General features: G+C 39.1%; 1 protein-coding gene across 2 annotated transcripts in view; it reads left to right on the top strand.

The window, feature by feature from the left end:
* Positions 1-14524, top strand: part of CSTF3 (cleavage stimulation factor subunit 3) — a 78566-nt gene that overhangs the window by 9702 nt on the left and 54340 nt on the right. For both annotated transcript variants that reach the window (XM_055281977.2, XM_055281976.2), the window contains exons 2-3: positions 11613-11714; positions 11837-11932. In XM_055281977.2, the coding sequence (XP_055137952.1) occupies positions 11613-11714; positions 11837-11932 (198 nt within the window). The remainder of the gene's footprint in view (positions 1-11612; positions 11715-11836; positions 11933-14524) is intronic.

Genomic DNA, 14524 nt, shown 5'->3' on the forward strand with positions numbered 1-14524 from the left:
TTCAGCCAGACATTTAAAAGATCATGAAAATGTAAAATGGTGCCATTCTTTTGACTTTTTTTTTATTTTGGAAAATTTCCTTTGGTAAAATATTTATATTGATATTTAAAGAATTTATTATTTTTAAATGAATTAAATACTTTAATTTTTTGTTTTAATTTCTAATGTAAGTAACGATAGAATCCCTTTGGCCTCCTCAATTATTATTGTTACTATTTTTTTTTTTGGAGACGGAGTCTCACTCTGTTGCTCAGGCTGGAGTGCAGTAGTGTGATCTCAGCTCACTGCAGCCTCCGCCTCCCAGGTTCAAGCGATTCTTCTGCCTCAGCCTCCCGAGTAGCTAGGACTACAGGTATGTGCCACCACACCCAGCTAATTTTTTGTATTTTTAGTAGAGACAGCGTTTCACCAAATTGGCCGGGCTGGTCTCAACCTCCTGACCTTGTGATCCGCCCGCCTTGGCCTCCCAAAGTGCTGAGATTACAGGTGTGAGTCACCGCGCCCGGCCCGGGCGCCTCAGTTTTTAAGAGTGTAAAGCAATCCTTTACAAAATGTTTGAGAATAGTTGGAATAGTACATCGTGTCTGTGAAGCCAAGATCATAAGTTCTATTTCTCTGAGTTAGCTTCACGTAACAGACGGTTAAACATGGAAAGTGGCAAGGCATCATACAGAATAGGATAAAATTTTTGTAAATCATGTCTGATAAGGGATTTGTAACTCTAACATATAAAAATTCATTAATGAAAAAACCCAGCCAGGTGTGGTGGTGCACGCCTGTAGTCCCAGCTATTTGGGAGGCTGAGGCAGGAGGATTAATTGAACCAAGGAGTTCAAGTCCAACCTGAGCAACATAGCGAAACTATACCTCTAAAAAGTAATAATAATACGTCCAGTTTTTATTTTATTTATTCTTGTTTTTTCAAGACATAGTCTCGCTCTGTCACCCAGGCTGGAGTGCAGTGGCACAATCTTGGCTCAGTGGAACCTCTGCCCCTCCCCACCGGCTCAAGGGATCCTCCCACCTTAGCCTCCTGAGTAGGTGGGATTACAGGTGCCTGCCACCATGCCTGGCTAATTTTTTGTATTTTTAGTAGAGACAAGGTTTCACCATGTTGGCCAGGCTGGTCTCAAACTCCTGATAAGTCCAGTTTTTAAATGGGCAAAATGTTTGAACAGACATTTCTCCAAAGAAGATGTACAAATGGCCAATAAGAAAATGAAAAGATGCTCTACTTTGATAATGATCAGAGAAATGTAAGTCAAAACCACAATGAGATATCACTTCAGACCCACAAGGATGGCTGTAATAAAAAAGATAATATCAAATGTTGGTAAGGATATGGAGAAATTAGAACCCCTTATACACTGGAAATGTAAAATAGTACAGCCCCTTTAAAGTCTGGTAGTTTTTCAGAAGGTAAAACATAAGAGTTACCACATTACTTAGCCATTCCATTTCTAGGTATATATCCAAGAAAAAGGAAAACACAAAATGAACTCCACAAAGAAATCTTAATACACTAATGTTCATAGTAACATTATTTATAATAGCCAAAACTGGAAACAATCCAAAGTCCATCAGCTGATACATAAATAAATGTAGGATATGCACATAATGGAATATTGTCAAAAGAAAAGTACTTAATATATGCAAAAACATGAACTTTGAAAACATGCTAACTGAAAGCCAAAACAAGGCCAGTCATGGTGGCTCACGGTGGTAATCCCAACACTGAGAGGCCAAGGCAGGTGGATTGCTTGAGCCCAGGAGTTCAAGACAAGCCTGGACAATATGGCAAAACCCCATCTCTATAAATTATAAAATTTAGCTGGGCATGGTGGCACATGCCTGTAGTCCATTATCGGGAGGTCTAGGTGGGAGGATTGATTGAGCTCAGGAGGTTGAGGCTGCAGTGGGCTGTGATTGTGCCACTGCATTCGAGCCTGGGTGACAGAGTGAGATCCTGTCTCAAAGAAAAAAGAAAACTAGAAACAAAAAGAACACATATTGTATGATTACATTAAATATGGGCATGTCCCTAGAGACAAAGTAGATTAGTAGTTGCCCAGGGCTTAGGGATTGGAGAGAAATGGGAGTGACTGCTAACAGGTACAGATTTCTCTTTGAGGTGATAAAATGTTTTAAATTTGTGATGGTTCTGTAAACTTGAATATATTCATAAATAAAAACTATTGAGTTACACACTTCAGATGGGTGAATTGTATGTATGTGAATCATGTCTCAAGCCAGTACTAAAAAAGAAATTATAAAAGGTTAAATACATAATATGCTTATTCTACTTTCAAACTTTTTTTTTTTTTTTTTTTGAGACAGGGTCTGGCTCTGTTGCCCAGGCTGGAATGCAGTGGTGTGATCTTGGTTCACTGCAACCAGCACCTCCTGGGCTCAAGCCATCCTCCCACCTCATCCTCCCAAGTAGCTGGGGTTACAGATACCTGCCACCACACCCAGCTAATTTTTGTGTTTTTTGTAGAGACAGGGTTTTGCAGTGTTGCCAGGCTGGTCTCCAACTCCTGACCTCAAGTGATCCACCTGCCTCAGCCTCCCAAAGTGCTGGGATTATAGGCGTGAGCCACTGTGCCTGGCCCCCCTACCTTCTTTCTTTTAGCCAGTTGTACATAGTTGTGTTATTCACAGAGAAGGTAAAATTAAGTCTTTGGTAATATGTATGCCTTGATAACTATTCCAGTTTTTGCTCTACTCCTTTGATTTGGGGTCCCTGCCTGTTCCCCATTAACATCGCCTGAAGAATGATGTTGGGATTATAGATTATTATTTCAGAAGCAAAACTGGATTTTGATAGTTTTTTATAGTAATAGGTTTTTGGGATGCATAAGCATGGGACAGCTGTTTTTTTTTTTTTTTTTTTTTTTTTGAGACAGAGTCTCGCTGCCGCCCAGGCTGGAGTGCAGTGTCGCGATCTCGGCTCACTGCAGGCTCTGCCCCCCCGGGGTTCACGCCATTTTCCTGCCTCGGCCTCCCGAGTAGCTGGGACTACAGGCGCCTGCCACCTCGCCCGGCTAATTTTTTTTTTTATATTTTTAGTAGAGACGGGGTTTCACTGTGTTAGCCAGGATGGTCTCGATCTCCTGACCTCGTGATCCGCCCACCTCGGCCTCCTAAATTGCTGGGATTACAGGCGTGAGCCACTGTGCCCGGCCAGGACAGCTGTTCTTGCTACACTAAGCAGCAGTTTGTTACAGAAGGGCATTGGAAACTTGCCCTGTTTTCTTATCTTTTTTTTTTTTTTTTTTTTTTTGTCTGAGAGAGTCTCCGTCTGTTGCCCAGGCTGGAGTGCAGTGGTATGATCTTGGCTCACTGCAACCTCCGCCTCGTGGGTTCAAGCAATTCTCTGGCCTCAGCCTCCCAAGTAGCTGGGATTACAGGGGCCTGCCACCATGCCCAGGGTTTTTTGTTGTTGTTGTTTGTTTGTTTTGTTTTCAAGATGGAGTCTGGCTCTGTCGCCCAGGCTGCAGTGCAATGGCATGATCTTGGCTCACTGCAACCTTTGCCTCCTGGGTTCAAGCAGTTCTCCTGCCTCAGCCTCCCATGTAGCTGGGATTACAGGCATGCACCACCATGCCCAGCTAATTTTTGTATTTTAGTAGAGACAGGGTTTTACCATGTTGGCCAGGCTGGTCTTGAACTCCTGACCTCAGGTGATCCACCTGCCTTGGCCTCCCAAAGTGCCGTGATTACAGGCGTGAGCCACCATGCCTGGCCAATTTTTGTATTTTTAGTAGAGATGGGGTTTCACCATTTTGGCCAGGCTGGTCTTGAACTCCTGACCTCGAGTGATCCGCCCGCCTTGGCCTTCCAAAGTACTGGGAGCCACTGTGCCCAGCCTGTTTTCTTAAAATGACCTGCTCTGGCAACAGATTCAGGTAATAATACAACTTCATTCCTTATGGAGGCACAGTCTCTCTTCTTTTGGGTACTACAAAACTGTTCAGTTTTTCTTTGCCCAATAGCATTATGGTAATGAGGCCAGAAAACAAAAATGCTACACTCTCAGCATTGGCTACCCAACTGGTTCATAGCTGTTATGTTAAAAGGCTTTTTATTGTGAGAATTAAATATGACCATAACTAGCAGGATATACTCTTGAGCATTCTGGTTATCCATTGTTAATTAATGTGGTTGATTGAGAATTATATGTATAGATTGTGTTACGAACATTTAACTACTGAGGAGCTAGGCCAGAAAAAAACATTTAGTGATGTAACATACTTCTGCTAATTCCCGGTATCTGGATAGCATTTTAGGGATTCTAAGAAATTGGATGGGGGAAAAGACTTTCACTAATCGCTAACTGAAATTGAGCATTCCCTTTTATTATTAATGTAGGCCAGAATTTACAGAGGTAATAGTGTTAGCAGCAGCACTCATCACTCATGTAGTGAATTGGCCCCTAAAGCTTGTTATTTGATGTATTAAATATATATTACTATAAAAAAACTTTGGAGCAAGGAACGGTGGTACACACCTGTAGTCCCAGCTACGTGGGAGGCTGAGGCAGGAGGATCACTGGAGCCCAGGAGCTCCAGATCAGCAATGTAGAGAGAACCTGTCTCTTTAAAAAAAAAAAAAAAAAAAAAAAAGCAACAGCAACAATATACATACACAAACGCTTTTTCCTTGGAAATCCCTCAGAATTTATGTATTTAAGAATATTATTCTGAGAAAAGGCTCATAGGTTTCACTAGACTGCAGAAAGATTCTGTGGCACCAACTAGAGAGCATAGTTTTTTTTGTTGTTTTTTTGGGTTTTTTTGAGATGGAGTCTCACTCTGTCACCCAGGCTGGAGTACAGTGACATAATTTCGGCTCACTGCAACCTCTGCCTCCCAGGTTCAAGCGTTTCTCCCACCTCAGCCTCCTGAGTGTGTGAGACTACAGGCACATACCACCACGCCCTGCTAATTTTTGTATTTTTAGTAGAGACGGGGTATCACCGTGTTGGTCAGGCTGGTCTTGAACTCCTGACCTGAAGTGATCCGCCCGCCTTCGCCACCCAAAATGCTGGGATTACAGGTGTGAGCCACTGCACCCGATGAGCCATGGTTTTCAACTAGGACTGTTATTTGTTAGAATTACTTGAAAAGTTTTTAAAAAATGTTGATAGTATGTACATTCCTAGAGATTCAGGTTTAGTTGATTGAGGGTGAAGCTTGGACATCTTTTAAAATCTCCTTCCCTTAGGTAATTCTAATGCAGAGCCAGGATTGAGAATCACTAAAGGGGTAGCTTATTTGATGTATTAAGGAGACATGTATACGTCTTACTGTGATTATGCTTGGTCGGATATCAGATTCTATGCTCTGAGTTTCTCTCTTTTACAGATTATATGGTATACCTAACCTGATTTGGTAGGTTAATTTCAGCAAGTGGGTCTTTGAGCTCCAGAATACCTGTGAACACTAAAGTAATTTAAATAGCTCTCTAAATGCAAAATTGACCTTATAACAAGAGTGAAAACAATTATAGCAATAAACCTTGGCAGTGATTCTGCTTGTCTACAATCCTTTCACTCTTTCAGAGGGCAAAAATCACAAATCTTAATACCAAGGGAAAAACGACCATATATTTTAGTAACAAATTTGAGATTATATCATATATTCTTCAGTGATACTGAAAGGCTAAAAGAAATCGACAATTCATACCTTGTAGGATTATTTGTCTACCCCATCCCCTGGCATTTTTCCAAAGCAAATCCATGATTCAGAGTGGTTTTGGGTGTTTGTTATCACTGATTACCTAAAGCAGTTCAAGTATAGATGAACTGTTTTTTCATTCCCATATCAGTTTTATTTCTTAGTTAATCATTATCATTTTATAGTCAGTATCTCAGGACTGAAATTCTAGTTTACATAAAATTTCTTTTCTTTTTTTTTTTTTTTTTGAGACTAAGTCTCGCTCTGTTGCTGAGGCTGGAGTGCAGCGGCGTGATCTCGGCTCACTGCAGCCTCTGCCTCCTGGTCTCAAGCAATTCTCTTGCCTCAGCCTCTCAAGTATCTGGGACTACAGGCACGCACCACCATGCCCGGCTAATTTTTGTATTTTTAGTAGAGATGGGGTTTTACTATGTTGGCCAGGCTGGTCTCAAACTCCTAACCTTGTGATCTGCCCACCTCGGGCTCCCAAAGTGCTGAGATTACAGGTGTGAGCCACCAAGCCTGGCCTCTTTCTTTCTTTTTTTTTTTTGGAGACAGTGTCTCGCTGTCACCCAGGCTGGAGTGCAGTGGCGCAGTCTTAGCTCACTGCAACCTTGAACTCCTGGGCTCAAGAGATCTTCCTGCCTCAGCGTCCCAGGTAGCTAGGACTACAGGTGCCTGCCAGCACGCCTGGCTAAGTTGTTTTTGTTTTGTTTTGTTTTGTTTTGTTTTGTTTTAGTAGAGACAGAGTCTCACTGTGTTGCCCAGGCTGGTCTTGAACTTCTGGCCTTAAGCGGTCTTCCTGCCTTAGCCTGCCTAGTAGCTAGGGCTGCAGGCACACACCACCATGCCTGGCTAATTTTTAAATTTTTTGTAGAGACAAGGGTCTCACTGTGTTGCTCAGCTGCTCTTGAACTTCTGGCCTCAAGTGGTCCTCATGCCTTGGCCTCTCAAAGTGCTGGGATTACACACATGAGCTACCATGCCTGGCCTAAAATTTCTTTTAATTTTTTTTTTTTCCAAGAAGTAAACCCATTGAAAGAATTCTTTATTTTGTTATGTATCCCAAGGGCCGCTACAATATCTGACACATACTAGGCACTGAGTGAATATTTCTCAGATGAGTAAGAAAAATTCAAACAAACCAGAAGGGTATATGGCAGAGTAAGTGTATATGTTGTTTGCATGTCTCCCTGCTCACCATCACTTTTTATTTTCCATGTGGCTACCTGCCATGCCTTGTTTTTCTTTTTTTAAGTGACTACAAATTCCATAATTTATTTAATTGGTCCTTTTGTATATATATATTTATTTAATTTTAACAAATAGAGACAGGGTTTTGTTCTCTTACCTAGGGTAGAGTGCAGTGGTGTGATTATAGCTCACTGCAGCCTTGAACTCCTGGGGTCAAGCGATCTTTCCACCTTAGCCTCTTGAGGAGCTGGGACTATAGACATGCACCACCACATCTGGCTATACATAGTTATTTAATTTATTTTCAGTCTTATGTAACTATAGTCTAGTAGCTGACTCATTATATATGTGTACATGTGCAGTAGGGTGTTACTAGAAGTGGAATTCAGAATCAGACATTTATATTAAACATTGATCAGTTTCTTTTTTTTTTTTGAGACGGAGTCTTGCTCTGTTGCCAAGGCTGGAGTAGAGTGCAGTGGTGTGATCTTGGCTCACTGCAACCTCTGCTGCCTGGGTTCAAGCAGTTCTCCTGTCTCAGCCTCCCGAGTAGCTGGGACTACAGGTGTGTGCCACCACTCCCGGCTAATTTTTGTATTTTTAGTAGAGACAGGAGTTTCACCATATTGGTTGGGCTGGTCTCGAACTCCTGACCTCAGGTGATCCACCCGCCTCAGCCTCCCAAAGTGCTGGGATTACAGGCGTGAGCCATCGCCCCTGGCCACATTGATCAGTTTCTACTTGCCCTTGCTAACAATATGAGAATATCTTTTTCTGCTTACCCTCACCAGTGCAATTTAATTATAAAATGTTGGATCTCTGTTTTCTGGTTTATATTTGCATTTCTTTTTTTTGAGACGGAGTCTCGCTCTGTCGTGCAGGCTGGAGTGCAGTGGCGCCATCTCTGCTCACTGCAAACTCTGCCTCCCAGGTTCACGCTATTCTCTTGCCTCAGCCTCCTGAGTAGCTGGGACTACAGGCGCCCACCACCATGCCCAGTTAATTTTTTTGTGTTTTTTAGTGGAGATGGGGTTTCACCGTGTTAGCCAGGATGGTCTCTGTTCTCCTGACCTAGTGATCTGCCTGCCTCGGCCTCCCAAAGTGCTGGGATTACAGGCATGAGCCACCGTGCCTGGCCAATATTTGCATTTCTTTTGAGTCTTTAAAAAGTTAATTATAAACTGTTCATATGCTTTGCTCATTTTTTTCTATTTTTAAATTTTTATTAAAAAAATGTTTTTTTGACACAGAGTCTCACCCTGTCACCCAGTTTGGAGTGCAGTGGTGCCATCATGGCCCAACCTCCTGGGCTCAGGTGATCCTGCCACCTCAGCCTCCCAAGTAGGTGGGACCATAGGCGCATGCCACCATGCCCCACTAATTCTTTGTATTTTTTGTAGAGACGGGGATTCGCCATATTGCCAAGGTTAGTCTCAGACTCCTGGGCTCAAGCAATCCTCCTGCCCGCCCCGCAACCCCAAAGTGCTGAGATTGCAGGTGTGAGCCTCTGCATCCGGCTGCATTTTCTTTTTGAACCACTGGTGGTTTATTGATTGTACTTTAATACATTTAGTATTTTTGTCATGTGTTGGAGGTTTTTTTTACGTTTGTCTTTTTTATTTTGGTACTTTTCTCATGCGCAAATTTTAACTTACCACGTAAGTTTACGCTTTAAAGGCTTTTTTTTTTTTTTTAAAGACAGGGTCTGGCTCTGTCACCCAGGCCCGAGTGCAGTGGCAGCAATCTCAGTTCACTGCAACTTATCCCTCCCGGGCTCAAGCGATCCTCCCACCACAGCTTCCCAAGTACGTGGGACTACAGGTGTGTGTCACACGCCTGGCTAATTTTTGTATTTGGGTAGAGACGGGATTCTGCCGTGTTGCCCAGGCTGGTCCAGAAGAACTACTGAGCTCAAGGAATCCTCCTGCCTTGGCCTCCCAAAAGGCTTCCAAAGAGTTTTTCCAGTGCAGAAATACATTTCACCGTATTCTGCTCTAGTTCTGTCTTGTGTTTTTGTTTTTAACATTTAAATCTTTGATTTCTCAAGTTTATTTTGGCAGAAAGTAAATAGGAATTCAACTTTATTTTGATAAAATTGACTTCACAGTTATTCTAACAGATGATTATATAGTTTTTCTGAAACCATTTATTGAATAATTCACCATTCTGATTTGAACATGCCACCTTTATTATTTGCTGATTTTCCATTTGCTGTTCTTTCTGAGCCTGTAGTTTCATATATGGGTAGAGCCAATAGTCCCTTATAAACTTTCCAGCTTTAGTTCCTTGAGCAAGCTATTCATAAAGTTCTTATATGTTAGGAAAGCATCCTAATTTCAATTTTGAATTACAGTAGTCAACATGTCTTTTTTCTAAATAAGTAAATGCTTACCAGTGGTGCAAGCTAATTTATTCCAAAGAAAAGAGTTTATTTCTCCTAGGTAATTAAAAAAATCTGAACAGATACTTTTTTAAAACTTTCCAAACTGGTGTTTTGACTGAATTGTTCCATGAAGTACTAATTCCACTTAAAAAAAAAGAGGGGAGTGATGGGGAAGAAAAGTGGTAGGGGCAATGCTTCCCTCTTTATGCTTAGATATTATCAATATGTATTGCCATTTATAGATGTCAGGATGTCCTAGAAAAAAGGCAAAACAAAACTTAATATAAATTAACTTTTTTTTTTTTTTTTGGAGAACGTAGTCTCTGTCACCCAGGCTGGAGTGCAGTGGTGCGATCTCAGCTAACTGTAAGAACACCCAGGCTGGAGTGCAGTGATGCGATCTCAGCTAACTGTAAGCTCCGCCTCCTGGGTTCACGCCATTCTCCTGCCTCAGCCTCCTGAGTAGCTGGGACTACAGGCGCCCGCCACCATGCCTGGCTAATTTTTTGTGTTTTTAGTAGAGATGGGGTTTCACCATGTTAGCCAGGATGGTCCCAATCTCCTGACCTCGTGATCTGCCCGTCTCGGCCTCCTAAGTGCTGTGTGGCTCTGTCACCCAGACTGGAGTGCAGTGGTGCAATCTCACTCACGGTAACCTCTGCCTCCTGGATTCAAGCAATTCTTGTGCCTCAGCCTTCCAGGTAGCAGTGATTACAGGCACACACCACCACGCCCAGCTAATTTTTCTGTTTTTAGTAGAGACAGGGTTTCACCATGTTAGCCAGGCTGGTCTTGAACTCCTGGCCACAAGTAATCTGCCTGTCTCGGCCTCCCAAAGTGCTGGGATTGTAGATGTGAGCCACCACACCTGGCCTGTATAAATTAACATTTATCTGGCTTATTTGACCGTCCCTTTTTGTGGTACACAGTAGTATTCTGAACAACAATTTGAGAATTAATACTTTAATTTTTGCTTCAAGTGCTGGCTACTATTTTAGGCATTTTTTTTTTTAAGATTAAATTTCTATAATAAAAGTAAAACTACCTTACCAAAGGATTTGGGGAATATTGAAAAGGGGAAAAAAAAATCAGCCTCTAATTCTACTACTTATCTTCCAAGGATGACCAGTCTAAGCATTTGAATTTATTTTAAAAATCTCTTTAATTGCAGATTTCTTTTATAGTTTTCATTGTATTGTATATACAATTGTGAATTGTTTTTAAAATTTCTTTACATCGAAATAAGATTTCCATGTCATTTCATGCATTTTCTTTGTGGTGCAGGATGAATGCTTTAACAGCAGTGTTTCTCAAAGTTGGTCCAGGAACCCCAAGGGTTCCTAAGGACTTTCAGAGGATCTGTGAGTTCAGCCTGTCTCATAATAAATCTAAGACATTATTTGCCCTTTTTCACTCCTAATCTCTCACGGGCATACAGTGGAATTTTTCAGCATCTTTATGATCTGATAGGGCAGCAGATTGAATGCAGAAGCAGATGTGAAAATTCGGCTGCCTTTTAAAAAGTCAAACATTGAATGGATTTATAAATAAGTAAAAAGTAACATTCCTATTACTGAATTTTAAGTTATTTTTTATAAAGAAAAAACGTAAAAAGTTTTATTTGTAAATCAATCAATATTTAAATTTGTTTTAATTTCTAATATGGTAAATATTGATAAAACCCACATAACAGCTCTTTGTGGTTCTTAAATTTTAAGAGTGTAGAGGGGTCCTGAGACCGTAAAGTTTGAGAACTGCTGTTTTATAGTATTTAATACAAAAATAAGTTTATTTGAGTAAAAAATACTTGATCACTTGGTTTTATTATCTTTATGCAAGTGACTTCTGATTACAAATACAATTGTCCCTCAGTATCTGTGGGGGATTGTTGCCAGGACACCCCCTTAGATACCAGAGTCCATGTGTGCTCGTGTCTCTTATATAAAATAATGTATTTGCATATAGCTTACATATGTCCTCCCAAATACTTAACTCATATCTAGATTATAATAACGTCATATAATACAAATGCCATGTAAATAGTTGTTATACTGTGTTGTTTAGGAAATAATGATAAATAAAAAGGCAGTACATGTTTAGTATAGACACTGCTGTCTTTTTTGTTTCCTCTGAGTATTTCCAATCCACCCTTGGTTGAATCTAAGGATGCGGAGCCCACAGATAAGGAAGGATGATTGTACACATAGGTTCTAGAAAACACACTTCTCTTTTATAAGAGGATATTTTTATGCTTTGTAATGTGACATTGCATCTGAGGACTTTATTGTTCATGAATTAAGTTAGGCATGAGATTTTTAAAACAGTAACTTTAGTTCACTGTTGTTTTTTTTCCCCAGGCAGCTGAGTATGTCCCAGAGAAGGTGAAGAAAGCGGAAAAGAAATTAGAAGAGAATCCATATGACCTTGATGCTTGGAGCATTCTCATTCGAGAGGCACAGGTTTAGTGATATAGGATTACATTTCCTTCTCTATGGGTCCAATCACACTACTTGGTTCTGCAGTGAATAATATTTTCCTAATCCTAACATTGTAAATGCTGTTTATTGGTTTTCAATTTTAGAATCAACCTATAGACAAAGCACGGAAGACTTATGAACGCCTTGTTGCCCAGTTCCCCAGTTCTGGCAGATTCTGGAAACTGTACATTGAAGCAGAGGTTACTATTTTATTTTATTTTTTCTTATATCAGCATCTGATGGGAATTGCAGCATTCACTGTAGTGATAGAAAACAAGTTAGGAACATAGCCAGTTAGGACAAGGAGGATTTAAATGTGTCTTACCTTTATTTTGTAAAATAGGTATAAAGGAGTAATTAAAATGAATTTTTGAAATTTGGGTCTTTTACAAGCTGATGATTGTTGCATTTTGGAGTTGCAACAACATTAAAACAGTTTCAATGGTATTGGAGTGCTTTAGCCTTTTATTTACTTGTCATGTGTCAATTTATTGCCTCCTGTGTCATTTATTTAGAACTCATTTTTCTTTTTATTCCTACTTACAAACTAATATGAATGGGAGTATATGAAAATACAGAAATGTTAACTTAGTTTTTCATAGAGTATTTTGAGTGTCTGGAAATGAAACATTTTAAGAGAAGAATTACTTCACATTTTAATTTTGTGAAAATGCATGGTTTATCAATGTAAGCACTTCAATAATTTAACGATTTTTCTTAAGATAGTTTATATTATGCAAGAATAAGCTAATGTGATTCAAACCTATTTAATCCTATTTAATCATAATTTTACCCAATGATACTTTGATTTTTTTTCTTGCTTTTTATATGTTGAAGTTTGAACCCAGGCATGTATATTTTAAAGAGTAAGGACCCCATTCATGATTATGGTTAGGAGGAAAATGTTAATTTTTGAAGACTGAAATTAGTAAAAATGATAATAAAAGTTTTAATGTGTCAATAACAATTGGCACCAAGTAATCATTTTCAGGTTACTAATATAAATTAATGATATGGAAGGGCTAAGATGTAAATAACTGATATCCACATTAAGCTGAAAATTATCTGCATTTCTTTTTGTAACTTATGCAGTACTCTTATTTTTAATATTAATTTTGTGATATAGATTTTCAGCATAATCAAGTACACTGCAGCCTCAACATAACATTTTCTGCTGTACCTGAAATTTGATAATATTTAGGTCTGTTTTGGACCTATTCAAAGGGCTTTGGTCATCAGTAGTACTGAATATACTTCAGCACAACACAGTGTCATCTGTGATGTGTCCTCAGAATGGACCCAACCAATAACAGATTTAAATAGAGGCTACAGTGTACTCATTGTATTTGTGCTATAGTTTAGATTGTATTACTTGGTGGGGAGGGAAATTACTGGAAAATAGGAACATTGTGTGTGTTTTATTTTTGTGTGTGTGGTTGTGTATGTGGTATGTATGTTTGTGTGTTTGTATGTATGAGAGAGATTGTGCCTTATGTGGAGTCTGGTAGTTTTGGCCCATGACCATATCCTTAAAGTTTCATCACCTATCCTCTGGGACCATTTCTTTCCTTAATATATTTAAATCACCAAAGTAGCTTGGCACAAAACAGGTGAGGCCTGTCTGAAATATGCTGAAGCCTGTGCTGCTTTGTATTAACTCATTAAAACAAGGAACCTGGATCACCTGCACCTGATCTGCATTCTAGTCTGGCTTTAGAAACACATTAGACTTAAATTCAAACGCACCAGAAATGAAAATAATTGATATATAATTGTTTTTGTATAATGAAGTAGAACTTTCTGAGTTTTTGAAATTTCCTTGTTTCTCAATTATTCAGGCATTATTCATGCATTTTATTATGGCATAAGTTAAACTGAAATAGTCAGTTAGATACTTCCTTCTGTAATTCTGAACGCAATGGGTTTGTTTCTCCAATTTTCTAGCTGTAAGTTACAAACTGCATTCTAAAAAAAAATTTCAGGAAGACCAGATGTTATTCCAAGGGGCTGAAAGTTGTCTACATAACAGGCTCCATTCATGTAATGAAATGAAGAGCTGCTAGCAGTTGCCTGATTTATTTAGTTGGTAATATTTGCAGTTATTTCACACACAAACATACACACGTGCACAAATAGGTATATATAACATGTATTAAGAACAAATGGTAAATAATATATATGTATATTTTTTAAAATTTATATTTTTGGTTTAGGAATTAAGGTTTTAAATTCAATACTGGTTATAGAAATGCATATCCTGAGCTGTGTTTTTCTCTTTCCTGGTTTGCTCTTTATTTTTTATTTTCACATTTTATATTTTTGTTTAGCCTGTGAGAGGCTAAAGTTTTCTTTGATCATATCACTCAATGTGGCCATTAATATTTCTGGAGAAGACACATAACCTATTTATAATACTTTTTAAAAATCCGAAGTGATAATAAGAATGTTTTTACGCTGAAAGTAATACTTAAGTGTTTCCATAACATTCTGTATGCACTCAAGAAAATAAAGTTTTGTTAATACATTTGTTGTAACTCAGTACTTCATGGTGGGAAAATTGTAATGTTCATTTCTTTATATTCAGCTAAACCAACTTGTATGACTCCAAATACCTTTTTTTAATAGAAAATACATACATCTTTAGTAACAGAAGATAATTTGCTTCCCCAGAGAAACTCCTTGCAAATCCTATTTAAGTACAAAATGTCAAAGGAAAAAAGTATTAAGCTTTTTTAAAAAATTTGAAACATCAGTTGGAAATGAGAGCATATTAATTACTTAGAAAAAAAGTT

Source organism: Symphalangus syndactylus, chromosome 6, assembly GCF_028878055.3.
Source record: "Symphalangus syndactylus isolate Jambi chromosome 6, NHGRI_mSymSyn1-v2.1_pri, whole genome shotgun sequence".
Classification (NCBI taxonomy): Eukaryota; Metazoa; Chordata; class Mammalia; order Primates; family Hylobatidae; genus Symphalangus; species Symphalangus syndactylus.